Consider the following 21,646-nt stretch of genomic DNA (forward strand, 5'->3'; position numbering starts at 1 on the left):
AGAGGAAATAAAAAGTAGGCTTAATTCAGGAAATGCATGTTACTTCTCTCTTCATAAACTTTTGTCTTCTCGTTTAATATCTAAGAAACTAAAAGTTAAAATATACAAAACAGTAATTTTGCCTGTAGTATTATATGGGTGTGAAAGTTGGTCCCTTACATTGAAAGAGGAACATAAATTGAGAGTATTTGAAAATAAGATCCTTAGGAAAATCTTTGGACCTAAAAGGGATGAGGAGACAGGTGAGTGGAGAAGGTTACATAATTTAGAACTACATAATTTGTACTCATGCCCAGATATTATTAGAATAATTAAATCAAGAAGACTTAGGTGGGCAGGCCATGTGGCACGAATGGGAGAGGAAAGAGGAGTTTACAGGATTCTTGTTGGGTAACCTGATGGTAAGAGACCTGTAGGAAGGCCAAAACGAAGATGGAGGGACAACGTTGAGATGGACCTAAAGGAAATCGGTAGGGATGGAAAAGAGTATATAGATCTTGCTGAAGATAGGGAAAGATGGAAGGCCTGTGTTGCTGCAGCCATGAACCTTCGGGTTTAAGAAGGCTAGAGAGTTAGTTAGTTAAACTTATTATTACCTTTCATGGTGGTTGCGGTAAACGCGGTTTAAAATTACTTACGTGAAATTTAAAAGATTTCGTAATTCCGCGTTGCACAATTTAATGGTTCAATCCTATTAATTTCGAAGATCCACTGTCTTCATTCACAAAAGGGTACGGTGTTTGAAGCGGAGATGGTACCGCGTCAGTACATTGTTTGTTCCTGGGCGGCGGTGGTTGCGATTTTTCCCGTTCGGCAGCAACAATGTACTGACGCGGTACCATCTCCGCTTCAAACACCGTACCCTTTTGTGAATGAAGACAGTGGATCTTCGAAATTAATAGGATTGAACCATTAAATTGTGCAACGCGGAATTACGAAATCTTTTAAATTTCACGTAAGTAGTTATTATTACCTGCCTCTGCGTAACCGCCAAACAGATATCTTTAGATACAATTAACAAGGGATCAAAAGGAGGGGGGTCAAAACTCAGCAGACAAAAAGAAATGATCAAATTAATGCCTACTTATTTATTATTAGGTGAATATTAGTTTGGACTGGTGCAACCAATGGCAAGGATAATCCTGTATTGTTTTGAGGAATGGAATTATTTTGATTCAAAGTAGATGTAGTACTCTACTTATTCACGTTTTTATTTCAACATCACATTGTGAATAACGGATTGAATGAAAATTATGCACAATTCATCTGCTATTTTTGTGCTGTTGGCTGTACAAGGTTGTATAAATTCTCACACCTGTCACTACCGGTAATGTGTAATATGTTTTAACACAAGGTTTTAGTTTTTTCTGTTCTATAGGACTTTGCATTTCTGTAAGCATAACTTGCAAGAACATCTTATCTTGAATTCGTTTAAGTACTCTTTTTCTTGTGTTCTAATAGGTGAAAGTCGGCCCCTGTGGCAGAGTGGTTAGCACATCGTGCTATGATGCCAGGGGTTCCGGGTTCGAATCCTGGCCTGGGCATGGATATTTGTGACTGTCCATTCATCAATTTCATCATATAATCACTCATCCCCATCTTCGCAAATTAGCCAAAAGTGGCACAAAAAGCGAAGTAAAATATAGCAAATCAAATCACAAATCTAATAGCAGAAAACTTGACTACCTGATTTGATGATTTGTTGTGAAAATATTTACATGCTTATTCAACATAATAATAAAATAGTGCACTGGTTTTACATTTTCCTTGATTTTATGCATGCCTTGTATGTTTTTCTAGGTACAGGTGCTGCATGCAGAACTTGTATTCACTATTTCTTTTGTAATTTCCAGGGTTTGGCTGCCTTCTTGAAGGCCATTGGTTATCTTATTCCCTTGATGGATGCTGAATATGCCAATTATTATACCAGAGAAGTGATGTTGATTTTGATTCGAGAATTTCAGTCTCCAGATGAGGAAATGAAGAAAATTGTGTTAAAGGTATGTTGCAATTTTTGTTTCTTCTTTGATTTCTTCTTTACATCCATAGTTTGCAGCTCATGTCCCTCTTTTGTAGTAGTTTGTCACTTTCTTTTGTCAGTGGTCCTTGTTTTTGCAGATGTTCATACTTCTTTGTTGATAAACTGGGGAGAAGCAACAATGAGACCTGACTGCTGACCTTCTGGCTCCCAAAACCAGACCACTAACATGCCAAAAGGTTATTGTAGAGTCATGAGAAAATTGCCATTCCAATGGAATTGTCAAAACAAACCCTAAAATTCCCATCATTTTTTATATACAAGCCAGGTAGTGGTAAAAATCAAGAGAGAAACACAATGCAAGGTAGTTTTTGAGAATAGGTTGTAAGTTGTAAGAATTTTATCATACTTTTCAGTAAGTCCGTAACAACGACAAGAAGTATTCCGTCATACTTCTAAAGCAGTATATAGCCACGGTAGTTGTTAGGGTGTCCAGGGTTGCTACGCGACTGGAAAACCTGGAAAACAGGGAAAAGTCAGGGAATTTGGTTGGTCAGGGAAAAGTCAGGGAATTTTGCATATTTTCTGGAATTTACGTACATTTTGGAGTTGCAGGAGAACCAGTTACAAAATGAACGAACTGTTCATTTCCACTTCCGAATTCGGTTCTTGTGATTCCAGTCCCCCCAAAAGATTCAGTTCAGAAACTTGTTCCTCTCGTCATTATGACTTCTAGTCTGTTACGTACAAAATGTTGGTTCCTTCGCATTTCAATTCTCTATTTATTCACTCTCGGATCTAGATTCTTGGATCCGTTCATTTTGACACTCTTTCTTGTGAACCTGTTCAAGACCGGAATTTGGAGAGGCTTGAGATTTTTCCTTAGAGAACAAGGTACTCAAGACGAAACCTATGCACCAGCCATCCTCAGAATTTCTTGCGGAAAAAAATGTTGCTTTAGCTTTGTGTGTGGTGCGGAAATTTTCTTTCTTCAAGAACACACCCGTTCGGAACCCGTTCTCTTTTGATACGTGAAGCGGAGCAGGTTGGTGTTAGGACAGTTCATTGGTTTTGGATCTGCAATAAAGCTTGAAGAGCAGAATTTGACAAAACTGGCTGTGGTTGACGTCTCACTGGATGGGTGCAGATGCCGAGTAAAAACAAAGGGACTCACTACTTCGTTCCCACCTTGAACCCGTTCTGTGAATTTGAGTCCTTCGTTTGCGAGCTGTTCAGAAGCAACCTGTTCATTTGCTCGTTGTCATAGTTTTTACATTGCAGAGATGTGTTACACCCGAGAAATTAGTGATTTTATGCAGTATCAGTGACGTCATTATTCGAATATGCACGTGTTTTGTGCATGTAGAATGAATTTATTTTTTAAAAACTGGTCCGAAATAGAGGAATTAAACGTAAGCTGGTCACACATCGTTGTTAGGTTAGGAATGTTGGTTTCGGTTTCATGCCAATAGTAATTTTACGTATTGTTTGCATGTAGAATGAAATTATGCTAAAAGTGGTGAAAATGAGCCCAAGTTCCTTTTGTTTTATTACGATTTCATCATGCTACAAATGCAACTTTTACATGGTTCGATTTCGATTTATGTCTGTTAACACATACTGCAGAGTTTTAGCGATTACTTAAGATTTTGTGAATATATGCTTGTGTGGTTAGGTTAGGAATGTCAGGTTTGGTTGTCTTAGAATGAAAATAAAGACCCTGAATGCACTCTACTAAGGTTCCGATTTATTTCTACATTCATTCCCACTAGTTTACGATACTTACTGTCGCCTGTCAACCGGATAATACCTTGTCTGTGGGAAGCGTGTATGATTGAGTAAGGTCATTTTGAAGGTTTGTTTTTTCAACATAAATAACTTTTTTCGAATCCAAATAGTGCTCATTTTAAGGAAAGTTCAAATTTCGTGTCACAATGATTGCCAAAATTCTATGATAATTAATGTTCCTGCTAGGAAAATTCGAAAAAAAAATCATAAAACATTCGGAACTGTTACCTTTTAAGAGACAGATTTCAATGTTTTCCGTAATATAAAATTGGTTCCAGCATGTGGAAAACTCAAATAATGGAGATATTTTATTCCAAAGTATGGCCCGCGTATATATTTTTTTTAGGTGTATGGTTGGTCACTGGCCCTATTCAAGTTCTGAATTTCCGCAATATGTACTATTTTCAATAAATTAAAAAATATAATCATTAAACTTATTGCATATTTTCTAAAGGTACTTGACCTAATTTTCTGTTCTTTCTCATTTGTATTGATATAGGCTAATTGAGGTTGTATACAGGTTACATTGTAAAGCTTTGATATATGCCACATTTTTTTATTGATTTTTTTACACCACCTTTATTGTAATGACTTAGTGAAAACGAGGAAGTACAATAGTTATTTATTTTTTCATTGAATAGCATTATATTGATCACTTGGTAACTTTTCAGCTAATAACTGTGTATATTCATATTCATAATCATTAACGTGCCTGCATATTTAATTGAAAAACATGAGGTTCAAAAGCAAAAATCATTACGACAAACATGTCTGGAAAAATTTTATTTGTGGTCTGGAAAACCTGGAAAAGTCAGGGAATTTCATAATCAAAAAATCGTAGCTACCCTGGTGTCTGACTACCATGTGAGAGACCTGGGTTCGATCCCCAGCGGGGGAGAACCAAGATTTTTTCCACATCTTCAAGTGGTTCCAGCGCCCACCCACCATCATATAAAGTGGGTACCTGGAGGAAACTCTGGGGGCTAAAGGTGGCCAGAAGCATGGTTTTCATATCAAGAAAGTGTGGGACCCCTAACTCCACACCCCCTATATGCCTTCATGGCGTGGTGCAAAGCACAGGGAAGCACTTTACTTTTTTTTTTTACCCAAAATGTATACTTAATGTGAAATGTATACAATATGTATTATATTTTGATGTTCTTTATTAATTATTAACATATTTGTATTTTAAATAGGTAGTGAAGCAATGCTGTGCCACTGATGGTGTAGAAGCTCAATATATTAAGGATGAAATCCTGCCGCATTTCTTCAAGCACTTCTGGAACCACCGAATGGCAATAGACAGACGGAACTACAGACAGGTAAGAGCATGCTTAAGTGTTTGGAAAAGTTCTAATCAGAATTTTATGGAATTAGTAACTATTTATTTTCTATACACATGAAAAGTGTATTTTTTTTTTATCTGTAGAGCAAAATATTAAAATATGGTTAGAAAAAGTAACTTTTTTTAAGCATTTGTTGCATTCATATAATTGATCCATGTGGAAAATTAACCTTATTGTTTAGTGGATCTATGTTCTTCTTAACCTTTAGAGTCCCGAGCAGGTTTACGAAAGTACCCCCATTCTTGCCCGGCCTTCTTGGCGGGAATTTTAAATTCGAACACTGGTTGGAGGAAAATTGTTGTAACTCTGGCACTATGGGAGCAATCTACTTCGGATAACTTTTGTTATGCAGCTAAAACATCAGAGCATGCAACCATGTACAATTCATAATGCCAGACAGAGGAAGGGGGTGCGGGCAGGACCCCTGAATTTCAATGGAAAAAAACAAAAATAGAGAGTTTGCCCCTTCTTCCCCCGCTATTTTGGGAAGAGGGTGCAAACTTTATTTTTTTCAAGGAATGGACATTTCTCAAGAGAATGAAACATGTTTCATGTTCTTGGGTGCCATACAAGTTGAATAATAAGCCAAAATGTGATTTTTGTTTTTTTTTTTACGAAAAGTAGGTGATTTGCATTTTTGGAGGAAAATTGTTATAACTCTAGCATTATGGGAGCAATCTACTTCGGATAAGTTTTGTTTTGCAGCTAAAACATCAGAGCATGCAACTGTGTACAATTCAGAATGCTGAACCGAGGAAGGGGGTTTTGGGGGTGCGACTCCCGAATTTCAATGGAAAAAAGAAATCTGGAGTTTGCCCCCTCTTCTGATGCTATTTTGGGGAGATGGTGCAAACCTTACTATTCTTTTCAAAGAATGGACGTTTCCAAAGAGAATGAAACATGATTCATGTCCCTGGGTGCCATACAAGTTGAATAATGAGCCAAAATGTGAAACTCAGTTTGGAAACGTGCCATGGATATGTTGCAGAGGGGAGGGGGAGGTTGGTCATTAATGTGAATTTCCCAGGCTTGCTCCAGACCTGTGTCAGAGTTTCCACCCAAACATAAGAGTGTGAAGGTCCAAAAAGCACATTCATTTGGTAATCAGCATCATGATACCATATAAATAATAAAAGTATATTAAAAACTTACGTTTTGCAAGTATCTATGTTGCTTCTGCTACGTTTCGGGACGCAACCTTTCCCTTCTTAAAAAATGGGCCAAAGACAGTAAAGTGCATATTATATGATCTGACAAGGAAAATAAGATTGTTGTAATAGATAAAGAAGAATATAGGAGGAAATTAGAATGTTTTGACAACAACGATTTTAAGATTGTAGATTCGAACCCGTTAAAAAGAGTAAGACGAGAAATTAATAAAGGCATAGAAACCAGTATAACAATAGCAAGAGTAGAAAAGAAAAAGTTAAAAGATGGGTGTAAAAAGGGGGAAATCCCTACCGCTTTCGGAATTCCAAACACACTAAGAAGGGATTCCTCTTAGACCTATCATTCCTATGTATAGCCACCCAGGTTACGGGCTTGCTAAAACCCTAGTTAAAAGAATAAAAAGAGTGGGGGAAAAAACAGAATTTAGTATTAAGAACTCCATGGACGTCAAGGAAGAGATTGAAAAACTAGAAATTAATAACTCTGATCGCGTGGTGAGCTTTGACGTCGTAAATTTATACCCCAGTGTTCCTAGAGAAAAAGCTGCTGACGCATTGCAAAGATGGTTGATGAGTAGAGGTATAGATGTCGTCGAGGCATGGGAATATGTTAGATGGTTTAACCTGTGTACGGGGTTTAACTATTTTTGGGGAAACGGGAAGATGTACATTCAAAAAGAAGGGCTAGCAATGGGGAACCCAGTCTCAGGAATCGTCTCCAGTATATTTATGCATTTTATCGAAAAGACAGCACTTAGCCTCATAAACAGGGAAATTAAGTTTTACGGCAGATACGTAGATGATATCCTTGTTATTGGTGGTGAGGAGGAAGTAGAGAAACTATTCGTAAACTTAAGGGAGCAAGAAGAAAGAATAAAATTTACTAAAGAGGAGATGGATGACCATAGGATTAGTTTCTTAGACCTGGCAATTCGTTTAGAAGGAAAGAAAATTCATACAGGGGTACATCATAAGGCATTATCGGGAGATCTATACATCAACAAAAAATTGGCCCATGCCAACAGAACAAAGAATAATGTATTTCAAAACTTCTTTTTGCGAGCTCACAGATTATGTAACAACCAAGCAGATTTGCGTAAAGAGATAGAATGGGTAATGAAAATAGGAAAGAGGAACGGATACAGAGAAGAGGAGTTAAAGGGGAATTTAGGTAAAGCTAAGGTCACATACAGGAAAGAATTAGAAAGGAATAAAAGGAAGAAAGACAGAAAAGGAAAAAAAGAAGAAGTTAGAGACTAGGAGGGGGAATATAAATATATAGGCATTCCATACTTTCCCGGAATATCAGAGAAAATTGAAAGACTTGTAAGAGGGTATGGTATAAGTAGGGGCATGCATATTTCGTTTTTGACAAAAAAACGAAATGTGAAAAAACACATTGTAGTGTTAATTTTTTATGTTTTTGAAAGGTGAGAGATGCATTTTGTGACCATGTTTTGTCACGAAATAGTGCGAAATGAACTTCAAAGAGCAAAATTAACAATTAAACACGAAATTTAGGGTTTATTCACCGACGCGACACCTTCTGAGGTCTGAATTATCCTGAGTGTTATGCAATTCCCGGAAAATTGATTAATTCTGCTGTTAATATTGGAGAAGCAAAAAGGGGCTCCTTTACACAGAAATAAACTTAATACTCTGATAACTACATAAATGTGCTATTAGAAGTGAAATGTTAATTCTGTGGAATAACTAGTTTTTAAATCAAATTTAGGATTATATTCACAATTTTAAAACCAAAATGTATTTTTATATATCAATTTTCATCCAATGTTTCACCGCTATAACACCGATATTTTATTTTATTTACCACTTTTGAACCTGAAATTGACTCAGTTTTGTACCGAAATTTTGCTTTTTCATTTACCAAAAATATGTGCCTCTAGGTATAAGGTGTGGGATGCGAGCTCCAAAAACTTTGGAAAAGCATTTCACCGGGTATAAGAAAGATGGAAAAGAGGAAGAAATAAATGAGGGAGGGATGAAGGGGGTGTATGGAATAGTTTGCCAATGCGGGAAGGAATATGTGGGTCAAACAGGAAGAAGCATGAATGTTAGGTGGGGAGAGCATGACAAAGATATAAGGGAGGGGGTTCCCAAGAGGGGGCTCTTCGAACATATCCTTGACGAAGGCCACGTTATCGCCAAACGGAAAATGCTTAGGGAAGAGGAAAAACCTATAAGAAGGAATGTATATGAAGGGTCGTATATATGTAAGGGAAGGGGGAATAAATTAAACAGAGAGGATGAGAATATCGACGAAATGTGGGGGAAGATGTTCAAGAAGTGGGATGGAAAGGAATACGTAAAAATAGGTTTTAACGTAAGCCTGGAAATAGCATGCCAAGCTCAAATGGAAGAGGAATTCTCACTTGACTTTACGTGTACTGGAAAGGAGGGGGAGGGGTAAAGACTGGAGGGGAAGGAGAGGGGAGGCACCCGACCTCACGCTCTATGAGGAAACCTTGGATTGCAATTGCAGCACACGCGGGCCGTGGTTATTTAGTTTTAAAGTTTTAACATTTCAAGGAGCCGTTTTTAATCAGGAAAACAGCGTGGTAATATGACGTGCACCTGTTATGGGTGTTAGGTTTTTACTGTTTTTAACCAATCCCATATCCTATACCTAATAAAAGGTCGATCCTGAAACGTAGCAGAAGCAACATAGATACTCACAAAACGTAAGTTTTTAATAAACTTTTATTATTATAATTGTGAGTAATTCGCACAGCTCTCATCATGAATTCATGATACCATATGGTGTAATCGGGCCAGTACGACCTTACTCTGATGATACCATTTGGTATCATCGTGGGAGTAAAGGTTAAATGTTCACATAACCACTTTTTGTAGATGCAAAATAATCTAACACAGTTATTTTTAGTGTTTTTTATTTTATTTTATCTGTGATGTTTCGTTAGGTTTCCAAGAACTTTTTCAAGCTACACCAAAATATACATACACCAACACATGTATAGTTTAGTGTATTTTACTTTCAAGCTGTAGTTAATGATGGTGCTGGCAAACAAAGCATATAGGATGGCATTTGTTAAATGTATTTCTTGTGATTTCAGTTAGTGGACACAACAGTTGAGATTGCCAATAAAGTGGGAACTTCAGAAATTATAAACCGTGTTGTGGATGACCTGAAAGATGAAAATGAACAGTACCGAAAGATGGTAATGGAGACTATTGAGAAGATAATGGGCAATTTGGGTGCGGCAGACATTGATTCCCGCTTAGAAGAACAGCTTATTGATGGTATCTTATATGCATTCCAGGAACAGACAACAGAGGTAAGTCACTTTGAAGACTTTATAATTTTTTTGGAACATTTTATGTTTGTTAATTGCAAAATTATTAATTCTGCTATGTACCAGCATTGTTCAGGATTGTTTCAGTAAAACCTTACCCAGTGGTTCATCTCTAAAAGACCACCAAAGTACTAATTTATTATGAACTTATAAGTTTCTCTATTGTCCACTGTCATGCAAATCAATAATTGATACCATGGGATCATTGGTGTAGAAGGTTTCAGAAAAGAGAATAGTCCTTGTATAACATGGAGGATGCACCCATTTTAATTTTATCAAATGTCGAAGGATATTAGAACAAGGGCAAAATTTGGCTGATTGAAAAGTGTATCAAATATTTGGCACCATAAATTATATAAACAATAATTAATTTGGCATGATCTGTTGGTATATCAAGTAATTGTGTGTTATATGAAGGTAAAATTTGGTGGCAAAAATGTCTGCAAAATATATTTGCTTCCCAACACAAACTGATGCATTTCATCAACTAGTCTTGCAAGTACAAACAAGATACTTAATCAGTAGAGACATGCATATATCGTTTTTGACGAAAAAACGAAATTTGAAATAACACATTGTAATGTTAATTTTTCCTGTTTCTGAAAGGTGCGAGGTGCATTTTCCTACCCTGTTTTATCACGAAATAATGTGAAATATACTCTTAAACATGAAATTTAAAGTTTATTTACCAATGCGACACTTTCTGATATCAGAATTATCGTGCGAGTTATGCAATTCACAGAAAATTGACTAATTCTGCTGTAAATATTTGAGAAGCAAGAATGGACTCTCTTATACAGGAATAAACTTAATACTCTGGTAACTACACAAAAGTGCTATTAGAAGGGATATGTTTATTCTGTGTGGTAAGTGCAGTTCTTTAATCAAATTTTGTATTATATTCACATTTTTAAAACTAAAATGTAATTTTGTTCCCAATCATTATTGTATTACATACTTTTGAACTATATTTAGGAGAAATATGAATTATGATCGTGCAAAAAATCATTAAAAGTTTACATAAAGGATCATCATTTTGTACAAGATGGCAGCTGCTATTTTTTCAGTGTATTGACTTTTAATATTAACGGCAATTTACGTTTACAGAAACTCATGTAATTTGTGGAGTAGAATATCATATAATATAAATAGAAAATTATTTCATTTTGAAATTTCTAATATCTTTTTCTCATTTCCTCTTCAGGATGTGGTTATGCTGAATGGTTTTGGTACAATTGTTAACCAGCTTGGCAAGCGAGTGAAGCCATACCTTCCACAGATTTGTGGTACCATATTGTGGCGACTCAACAACAAATCAGCCAAAGTTCGACAGCAAGCAGCTGACCTTATCTCAAGGATAGCAGTTGTTATGAAAACATGCCAAGAGGTAAGATTGGTCCTTTCCATTTTGCTTGAATTACTCTGCTTTTTCAAAGGTTGTACTGACTCATGCTGCAAATCTTTCATTCTTATTTATTTTACTAAGAGAAGGTAAGTTCAATTGTGGAATGGTAGTGTAGTGTGCTGCAAAACCAGATTCTTGGTTAGAATCTTGAGTATGGCATGGTTGTGTCATTTTGCTCGTCCAATCATGTATTGCATCTAATTATTAATCTGATCCTCACACTACCTAACATAAAATAACCAAAATAGAAGTAGGAGAGAAGCAAATATTTTTTTTCCAAAATGAAATGAATGCTAGAACACAAACATAAAATATTTTGGGTCTTTTTTTGTAGTTTTTTAAATTTGTCTTACATTGCTTTTCTACCTTGTTTAGTTAACCCATTCTGGATGAGGGACATTCATAGCCAGTCATACAACAACTGCCCAATAAGCTGGGTGATTGAAATAGCCCACCCTGTATTTCGTTGATTATTTGGTGCGGAAATTAATGCACTTTTCTGCCATTATAGTAATTATTATTAATCATTATATAATAGATCCATATTTTTACTAATTATTGTATTATTTGAATGGTGGTTATTATTAGGCAATTAACTCGCTTTTCACTTTAAAGTAAAATTATATAATAATTAATGGGTACAATATATTTAATTTTCGGAGTATGATCAGGAACAGTTGGAACATCATTAAGTATCCTAATTCGTGCTATGCAGTCATATTGCGAATGAACAATGGGCTATAATCACACCGGGTCTTTCCAGCACGTATGTTATAACAACCTCTTTCAAATTTTAACTGCTAGAGGTCGTGCTTTCTTCATTCCTGAATTCTACTTGTCGAATTACATTGTGCTTCTGTTTATGCTCTTGAAAATTTGAAAATAGCATTTAACAATTTATATGAACATTGTGGAAATTCTTTTAAAAGAATTTCAATTCGCATTTTGCAGTTAGTTACAGACACTGTGCAATTACAATAGTATTAAATAAACATTTTCTGTTTGGTAGATTTTATCATTCATAACTTTTTCTTGGTTGAGAGAAGCAATCATAATCTGACACTAATTCTGATCATATTGTCTTTGACTCCTGTAAGCAGGGTTGTTAAAGATCCAGCAACCCATAAATTCTAATGGGTTCAATTGGGATCCGCTGCAAGACTGGAACCTTTTTACTCTCGCACAGTTTAAATTCAGTCCAAGTTGCGTGTTTTTTCTTCGGGAAAACTGTTCCTAGACCGTATTTAAATTGATCCTAAAAAAAAGGTTCCTGGATCATATTTAAATTCACCCGGAAAAAAGGTTCCTGGACTGTATTTAAGTTGATCTGGAAAAAAGGTTCCTGGACCGAATCGAAATACTTTACAGATAAAAGGTTCTTTATGGTGCAGAACCTTTTTACGCTTGCTGATTTTCTCTCCTGGACCGGAATTTTAAAATTTCTGCACCTTTAACAACCCTGCCTGTAATTAGTTTATACTTCTGAAAATAATGAAGTTTTTGAAAGACTTAGGTTGGTATTGAATTACAAGAACTACACTTTGAAAACACATTTTATTACCTTCATAATATTTTGACTTTGTCAGTTAAAACAAAGTTTGGACATATCGTAAAAAAAAACAGACTCTACTTGTCAAAATAGTTCATAATGTATTTCTTTATTGTAGGAAAAATTGATGGGCCACTTGGGAGTTGTATTATATGAATATCTGGGAGAAGAATATCCCGAAGTATTGGGAAGCATTCTTGGAGCACTGAAAGCTATTGTAAATGTCATAGGGATGACCAAAATGACCCCACCAATCAAGGATTTGCTTCCACGACTAACACCTATTTTGAAGAACAGACATGAAAAGGTGAGATTTATGTATAAAACTCTTTGCAGTAGTCTTCTGTTATCCACAATGCTTATTTTCTGAGCAATCAGTTTATTTTTGTTGCGATTTTATTTTTTCAGCATTTCAATGCCACAAACTAGCATCCTTATAAAGAGCTTTCAACCTGTTAATCAAGATGCATGTTCGGAATTATGATATCTATCAAATGAGGAGTAACTCACTCCACTTTGCCATTCAAGATTTTGATCCCTCTCCCAGGAACCCTGCTGGAAGTGGGCAGCTTGCAACAAATGCCAAAACTAAATGCTAAGATTCATGATGAATGCAATAAACGTGGTTTAGAAATAATTACGTGAAATTTGGAAATTTCGTATTTCCGCGTTGCTCAATTTAATGGTTATATCCTATTAAGTTCGAAGACTCTCTATCTTCACTTCGCTCCAGATGCTGTACCCTTAGTGAATGACCTACAATTCCGCTTAGGTCTAATACGGTTAAGAGGGCCAGGTTTAGAGATTTTAGCATTTAGTTTTGGCATTTGTTGCAAGCTGGGTGTGCCACACACCAGACCCTGCCAGAAGTAACAGGCTCAAACATTCAAACATCAAAATCATTGGAATACATATTGGAAAATGAAGGTATGAATGACACCAGAAAAAAATATATGTGGACTCATAAATCTCACAATAATGCTTATTTTAGGTAAAAGAGTACAGGAAACCTTGTTAATACGAAGTTGAAGCGACCAAAAAAATGTCAACTTCGAATTAAACAACTTCGAGTTATCCACACTTCTCAAGATGGCATCTGTTTTTCAGGTGTAAATAAATTACAGTATAAATTAACCCCATAACGGATGTTTTATACTTTGTAATAACTCGCAAAATAAGCTTTATATGTACTACATAATAATATTGTAAGTTTTAAAGAGACTATAAAAAGTGTTACACGAAACGAGGGCACGGAGCTTACGCGGACACAAAAATTCCTAGGAGACTGCAACACCATTTATCCTGTATAGTTATACAACCTGTTATGCACAGGATGCATGTTGTGGAAAGGAAAATAGAACAAGAAAATGCTTTCACCAAAAAAGTATTTTAGAAAATGATATTTTCTTTCAATTGTACACAGTCGTTGCTCTTCCACGAAATTCTTACAATTCTAGTTCATGTGAAACACGTTTGCACTGAAACTAATGGAAATGAAAACAATCTCTCGTTTATTGAAAGGGATATTCAAAGAATCTTGGCAGCAGTCACACATAATCGGACAGAATGAATGTTGGATTTTATAGGGGTTTACTAGAGCATTGTTGCTTACAGGGTTAACTGATAAGATAAAATCTCTTTGGACACACAACACAACCTTTCGGGGCACCAGAAAAAAAAAGCAGGCTTGTAAATTTCGTTCTGGTTCGGCTGTCTAAAAATACATCATAAAAAAGTCAAATTTTCTTTGCTTCAGCCAACTTCATATTCAGCCCCCCTCATCTCTTTCTAAGGAGCAGTCCAAGCTCTTCCTCGACTTGCATTGTAATCTGCCCTGAAAAAGGAAACATGCAACTTGCAATCTGTTTGCACCAAATGTGGATCCGAGGACACATTAAACAGTGCCGCACTCCATAATCACTAGGGCTTTGATTCCACTTTAAACTGTATATTTAGTCACGATTAGTCCATCTGCACAAAATGAACAAGCATTATGAAACTTGCACCTTTTCAGATATCAAAATGGGAGATTGTTATTTACTCTCACGTTAATCAAATATTTATTATTGTGTTACGAGTATTCTGGAGGTTATACACTCACTCTGCCAAAACTTTACCTCTTATATAACTTTTTTGTTTTATCTGTTTCAGTGTCCATTCCTACATTGAGCATTGTGTTTTTGTTTTTTTATAGCATGCAAATGGTTCCGAAAAAAAAAAAAAGCAACGATTATATTATATCGAACTTCGTGTGCTTCATAAAGTTGTTTTAACTCTTGTTTTTCTTTCGGGAGATCTAATTTCATTATCGTCAAATCAAAACAGCTTGGCGAGATTCAAAACTATGACGCTTTTTCCTTTCGCACTGGATGAGTCGGCTAGCGACAATAATACGGGCAATATTCCCTATGCAGACAGCTGCATTCAAACAGGAAAGAGGGACCTGAATTCTGCAATTATCACATTGCCGTGCACAGCAGTGGCAGAGAATGAGCTGTTGTAGGAGGGGAGGGGGGTGTCACTTTTAGACATAATACTTTTATACTGTTAGACATAAACTAATAAACAAAAGAGATGGAACTGAAATATGGTGCATGGTTTTCAAGAAATGGCATATTAATTGCTGCCATGTGCTAACACGTGGTTGGGGCAAATTTCGATAATCCTGCCTTTGCCCCCACATTCTCCCTGATTCCTTAATTGTTGGATGTTGCTTAAAATGTTGCTTTTTACTCATTCTTGCTTGTAGAATTTAAATTTTTCAAAAAGATGCAGTAGTTTATAAATCTATCCCATAATTATGTGATGGTATCTAAGGGAAAAGGAGGACTTTTTCAAACTTTACTTGTTAATAGTAATAACAATAGGTATATTGTTTTGTAATTCAAGTATGTCACACCTTCATTTGCATACTAAAGATCAAAATAGACAGAACTGAAATACCATGTGCAGTTTTCAAGAAGTGTCGCGTTAATTGCCGTCGCATGCTGCTAGTCGAAATATCCGTTCTCAGGTACACATGTGGCAGTCTAAATTTCGACCATCATGGCGCTAAAGGTTAAACAACACAAAATTTGTGCTAAATCAGGCTGCAAGGTTTGCTTACAGGCATCACTGGTCTCGTTCAATTAGCTTATTTTTTTGTCTCCCAGTACAGTTTGAACACAGAAGTAAAGCAGTGTGGGTCTGAAGCCATGTTGCAACTCTTGGAAGTTGGATGTAAGTGACAACTGTGATAGAGATTGGAGGGAGTGGGGAAGGAAATGCCAGCTGACATACGTATCTTACAGAACAAAACTGCAATACAAGCATGCAGCTTCAGTTCCCATGTTTCTGATTTTTCTTTTGGAAAAAGATGTTACTTCATGGAAAAATTGACAATTTCATGTTACTTTGCAAATAAAATTTGTTCACATTTCATTACAGGTTGTGTTTACTGGCAGGATCCTAAAAATTACATGGGTTCTTCATATTTTGCATTTCTGTGCATTGTAAACATTCCTAATTTAATAAAAGAAAAGTTTTTATATGTAACTTACACCTAGTGATAATTTTGCATATTGTGTTCCTGTGTTTAAAAAAGGTGATAAAATGAACTGCAATAATTACCGTGGAACTTCTCTACTCTCAACAACATATAAAATATTATCTAACATTCTTTTAGCAAGACTAACCCCATATGCTAATGAAAGTACAGGTGATTATCAATGTGGATTTAAACGTAACAGATCAAATTTTTCACATCAGACAGACACTTGAGAAAAAATGGAAATATAATCAAAATGTCCATCAGCTATTCATTGATTTTAAAAAGCATATTCAGTCAAAAGAGATAAATTATATAATATATTAGTAGAGTTTGGAATACCTAAGAAGCTTGTTAATATGATAAAGAGTATGTACCAGTGAAACAGAAAGTAAAATTCATGTGGATATCAATATGTCGGACAAATTTACAATTCATGATGGGTTAAAACAAGGAGATGCATTATCTCCATTGCTCTTTAATTTTGCCTTATATATTCCTTAGGAAGGTAAAATAAACTAACGAAGGACTAAAACTAAACGGTGTCAATCAGTTGTTAGGATATGCAGATGATGTAGACTTCTGGGGGATGATGTGAATACAATTAAGAATAATGCTAAAATATTTTTCAAAACAGCTAAAGAGATAGGTTTGGAAGTTAGCAAAGAGAAAACTAAATATATGTTTACAGGCCGAAACAAAGTGTTAAGTAATAATCAAAATCTAATTATTGATACCAACTCATTTGAACCAGTTTCCAAATTCAAGTACTTAGGAGTAATACTAACAAATGAAAATTATATTAAAGAGGAAATAAAAAGCAGGCTTAATTCAGGAAATGCATGTTACTTTTCTCTTCATAAACTTTTGTCGTCTTGTTTTAATATCTAAGAAACTAAAAGTTAAAATATAGAAAACAGTAATTTTGCCTGTAATATTATATGGATACGAAACTTAGTCCCTTACATTGAAAGAGGAACATAAATTGAGAGTATTTGAAAATAAGATTCTTAGGAAAATAGTTGGGCCTAAAAGGGATGAGGAGACAGGTGAGTGGAGGAAGGTACATAATTTAGAAGTACATAATTTGTATTCATGTCCAGATATTATTAGAATGATTAAATCAAGAAGACTTAGGTGGGCAGGCCATGTGGCACGAATGTGAGAGGAGAGAAGAGTTTGCAGGATTCTTGTTGGGAAACCTGATGGGAAGAGACCAGTAAAAAGACCAAGACGAAGATGGAGGGATAACGTTGAGATGGACATAAAGGAAATTGGTAGGGATGAAAAGAGTATATAGATCTTGCTCAGGATAGGGACAGATGGAAGACCTGTGTTGCTGCAGCCATGAACCTTCTGGTTCAAGAAGGCTAGTGTGTTAGTTAGTTATTGTGTTAACTGACTAAAGTATATTAAAATACAGTGAAACCTCAATTTTACGTTTTTTAAGGGTCCAAAATGAATAAATTTTTAAAATACACAAAAATATATAATGAGGGAAAATTTTAAATCTGCGAATGGAAAATTAGGGTTTCATGAAGTTCATTACCCTTTCACTACATAAAATTCACAGCAACACAAGAAGTGGGTCACCTTCTCCATACAATAAAGAAAATAAAAATAATCTAGCACATAAGGAATATATTTTAAAAATATACAATGTAATATATCAAGAAGTTGAAGTATCTCAAATTATGTACATGTACAAGATGTAGAAAAAAATGAGCTTGATTTTCAGATGTCATAATATTTTAAAGAAGTAAATTCATAATGCTTGTTTGCTATTTTTTTTTTTTTTTTGTTCTTTTTTTGACCACATACTTGTTTGATGCTTACAGGTACAAGAAAACTGTATTGACTTAGTGGGTCGTATAGCAGACAGAGGTCCAGAATATGTATCAGCTCGTGAATGGATGCGAATTTGTTTTGAACTGCTGGAATTGTTGAAGGCGCACAAGAAAGCAATTCGAAGAGCAACTGTGAACACATTTGGTTACATTGCCAAAGCAATTGGGTAAGCATTTTTGTCCTTTTTTTCCATGCATGAACAAGTGATACTGCCCCAAACCTTGGACAGATATTTTTTCCAGGCATGATAAATGCTATTCCCTGTTATCTTTCTAAAGCAAGGGTAGCACTAACAAAATTTAGGGGTATTTTTGAAAGTTATCTCATTGTATTGATTGACATTGTTTAATAGAACACATCACACTGCAATAGCATCTTTAAGGATGGGACAGATTAATTGGTACTCTATCGGTAAAATTACTGACTATTTTACTGATCTGATATACAGTGGAACCTTGATTTTACGTTTTTCAGGGGACCAAGCTGCAAGAACTTAAAATGCGGTTAAATGTAAAACATTGTGCTATGTTGGGATTATGATGATTGAATGTATAATGCGGGGAAAAAGTAAATCAGGGTTTCACTGTATCTATAAATATATTATAATTTAGTGAAATATTCTGCCATTTTGTTATAATTTTTATGGATAATCTCCATGCCCTACTTTCTAAAAAAGTAAATGTCTAAATATGAAACTTCTTTTGCACTACAGTCACCTGGAAACAAACATTTACTAAGGAGGTAAATGAACTATTCGGGTTCTTCAAGGACTATTTGGAATTTTATATCGGGATCAGAAGAATATCGGTTATCAGTATATTTTATATCGGTATCAGCTAAAATTTCATTTCAGCCTATCCATGCATTTAAAGTTTTTAAGCAGAACTTTGTAATGATGCTAAATATGTGATGTATGAGTGGAAATGTAGCTCCTCTTGATTTGCAGATAATTGATTTCTTATCTTGCTATGATACCAAGGATACCTGGTTCAAATCCCAGGTTGGGCATGGGTGTTCTTTATAAGTGTCCCTTCATCAGTTTCATCATGTCACTCCTTATCATCTTCACTATTAGCCAAAAGTGTCAGAAAAGTGAAATAAAGCAATCCAAATCAAACAATCAATAAAATAAACAAAATAAATCAATCAATTTCTTATTCTCGCAGCACTTAATGAGAATTGCAGTTTTGTGTAAAAGGGTTTTTGTGCATCTTTCTGAGTTCACGTCTAGTAAACCTAGCATGCCTGTCTGAACATTACTCAGGCTTATCATTCAAGACTTTGAACTTGCTTCGTTGCCTTGTAATCAAGCTGTCCTGGGTTTGATACCTGGTGGAGGCATATAGTGGTTTGGATCCCACTTTAAACTGTAGGTCCAGTCCCGATGAGCCTTACTGTGCATAAAGTGGTCTTAAAAACACCAAATCAATCAGTCAATACTTTGAACTGAAGTTGTCAGCTCGGCAGACAAGTTAAGTGGTTTACCCAGAGTTTTGAGTTCCACCCTGGGCATGGGTGTTCTTTTTCAGTGTTTCTTTATCAATTTCAATTTCATCTAATTTTCACTCACGATCAAAATTAGCCAAAAAGTGGCAGAAGAATGACTCGAGATAACATAAATACATGTGCACAAGACTTAACTCTGTGGTATATTCCATCATACGACATCAGTTTCAAGTGTCATTATTAAACTCGCCCGAAAATAGTAGATTGAGATTAGCAGTCATTGGTAGTGCGAGCAACTTGTAACATGGTGCCATGTTTACAGTTGACTGTATCAGTGGAAATAATGGCTAACAATTCAGAGCTTGTTTATTTGAACTAATTAAGTTTTTTGTTTGTTAATATTCTTTTTTTATATTTCCAGTCCACATGATGTACTTGCAACACTGTTAAATAACTTGAAGGTCCAGGAGAGGCAGAACAGAGTCTGTACAACAGTAGCCATTGCAATTGTTGCAGAAACATGCTCACCTTTCACTGTCCTGCCAGCCCTGATGAACGAGTACAGAGTTCCTGAATTGAATGTCCAAAATGGTGTCTTGAAATCACTCTCTTTCCTGTTTGAATATATTGGTGAAATGGGAAAGGATTACATATACGCTGTCACTCCACTGTTAGAAGATGCTCTTATGGACAGGTATGCATTTGGTTACGACTGTATTTTAAATACATTGTGTCCTAAAATAATGTTTATGCTCTTTGAACATTAATAACGGAGAAGCTATTAAAGTTGACTGAACTTTTTTTTTTAATTTGAAGCTGCAATGTTTTGTGTGTTCGAGCGCATGCAGGCATTCTCTATTGTTTTTAGTTCCGTCACAGCCCACCAGGTGGTAGGCATTAGTGTACACCAAATGACAGAGGTCAGCAATTTTTCTTTGGAGAAACATGAGTGACAAATATTCACTCAGATCTTCCGATTTAACACCATTTGATTTCTGCCTGTGGGGAATTGTGAAGAACAATGTGTATGCTACAAATCCACAGTCGCTGGATGACATGAGACATGGGACTGAGACAACCTGTGCTTACCTTCCCGAGGAAACCATATCTGCTGTTTGTCAATCTGTTCAGCGTTGCAGATGATGTATTGCTGCCAATGGCTGTCATTTTGAACATCTTAACTTTACAGGACGCGACACCAAAAAAAAGTTCATACTTGGTGTTATTAATGTTCAAAGAGTGTAAACATTATTTTGGGACATTCTGAATCAATGAATTAAAATTTGTGGTTGATACATTTTCCATTTGGTGGGACAGTTGAATAATTTGTAAATTGTAAACAAACATTAATTGCAAAGTAAGTAATAACTAGTAAAATAAAAGCTAGCTACATTGAAAGCATTATGCCACAAAGTCTGTTTTTGTTAATTGTATCGACTGTTAGATGGGCATGTGCTTAGTGTGTATTTACCAGGTGTGCCGATTAATAATTCTTAATTGATCCGAAAGAAAACAAGTGTATCTGGGGAGAAAGGTAACAAATGCTTTATTTAAAGTATGTTCAATCGCTAGCTAAACATTGTGCCCATCTGTCCGTCAAATTGTGGATTTCCTTCCAGAAAAATCGTTCACATTTTGAGGTGATCCAGTCAGCAAGCCATTGTTCGACATCTTCGTAATTGTTGAACTGTTGCTGGGAAAGTGAGTGAGACATCGATGAAAACAAGTGGTAGTCCAAAGGGGCTAAGTCTGGCGAGTATGGCGGGTGGGGCAAGAATTACCAACCAAGTGCAGAAATGGTGTGTCTGATGCCTTTCGCTGTGTGTGATGAGGCGTTGTCGTGCTGGAAAATCTCTTTTCCATTTCTTGTCGCCAAATCTGGGCACTTTTTGATCAATACATGGTTCAAATTGATGAGTTGTTGACGGTAGCGAACGGCATTCACTGTTTCACCTGGTTTCAGAAGCTCATGGTACACCACACCCTTCTGATCCCACCAAATGCACAGCATTGTCTTCCTTCCGAAGCGATTCGGTTTTGCGGTCGATATTGAAGGTTGTCCTGGGTCAACCCATGACTTTTTGCATTTTGGGTTCTCAAAGTAGATCCATTTTTCGTCCCCAGTCACAATCTGATGAAAGAAAGACTTTCTTTCAAGCCGAGAAAGCAACACTTCACACACCGTTTTTTGCTTTTCCATGTGTCTGTCGTTCAGATGATGTGGGACCCATTTTCCTGCCTTCTGGATCTTTCCCG

At 35.9% G+C, this 21,646-nt stretch overlaps 1 protein-coding gene across 2 annotated transcripts in view; it reads left to right on the plus strand.

The window, feature by feature from the left end:
• The window catches only part of Sf3b1 (splicing factor 3b subunit 1), a 94,713-nt gene that overhangs the window by 68,105 nt on the left and 4,962 nt on the right, over nt 1–21,646 (plus strand). For both annotated transcript variants that reach the window (XM_083120342.1, XM_083120343.1), the window contains 7 exons: nt 1,854–2,000; nt 4,963–5,088; nt 9,377–9,598; nt 10,821–11,003; nt 12,689–12,877; nt 17,935–18,110; nt 19,812–20,084. In XM_083120342.1, the coding sequence (XP_082976468.1) occupies nt 1,854–2,000; nt 4,963–5,088; nt 9,377–9,598; nt 10,821–11,003; nt 12,689–12,877; nt 17,935–18,110; nt 19,812–20,084 (1,316 nt within the window). The remainder of the gene's footprint in view (nt 1–1,853; nt 2,001–4,962; nt 5,089–9,376; nt 9,599–10,820; nt 11,004–12,688; nt 12,878–17,934; nt 18,111–19,811; nt 20,085–21,646) is intronic.

Source organism: Lepisma saccharinum, chromosome 4, assembly GCF_977018435.1.
Source record: "Lepisma saccharinum chromosome 4, izLepSacc3.1, whole genome shotgun sequence".
In the NCBI taxonomy this organism is placed as follows: domain Eukaryota; kingdom Metazoa; phylum Arthropoda; class Insecta; order Zygentoma; family Lepismatidae; genus Lepisma; species Lepisma saccharinum.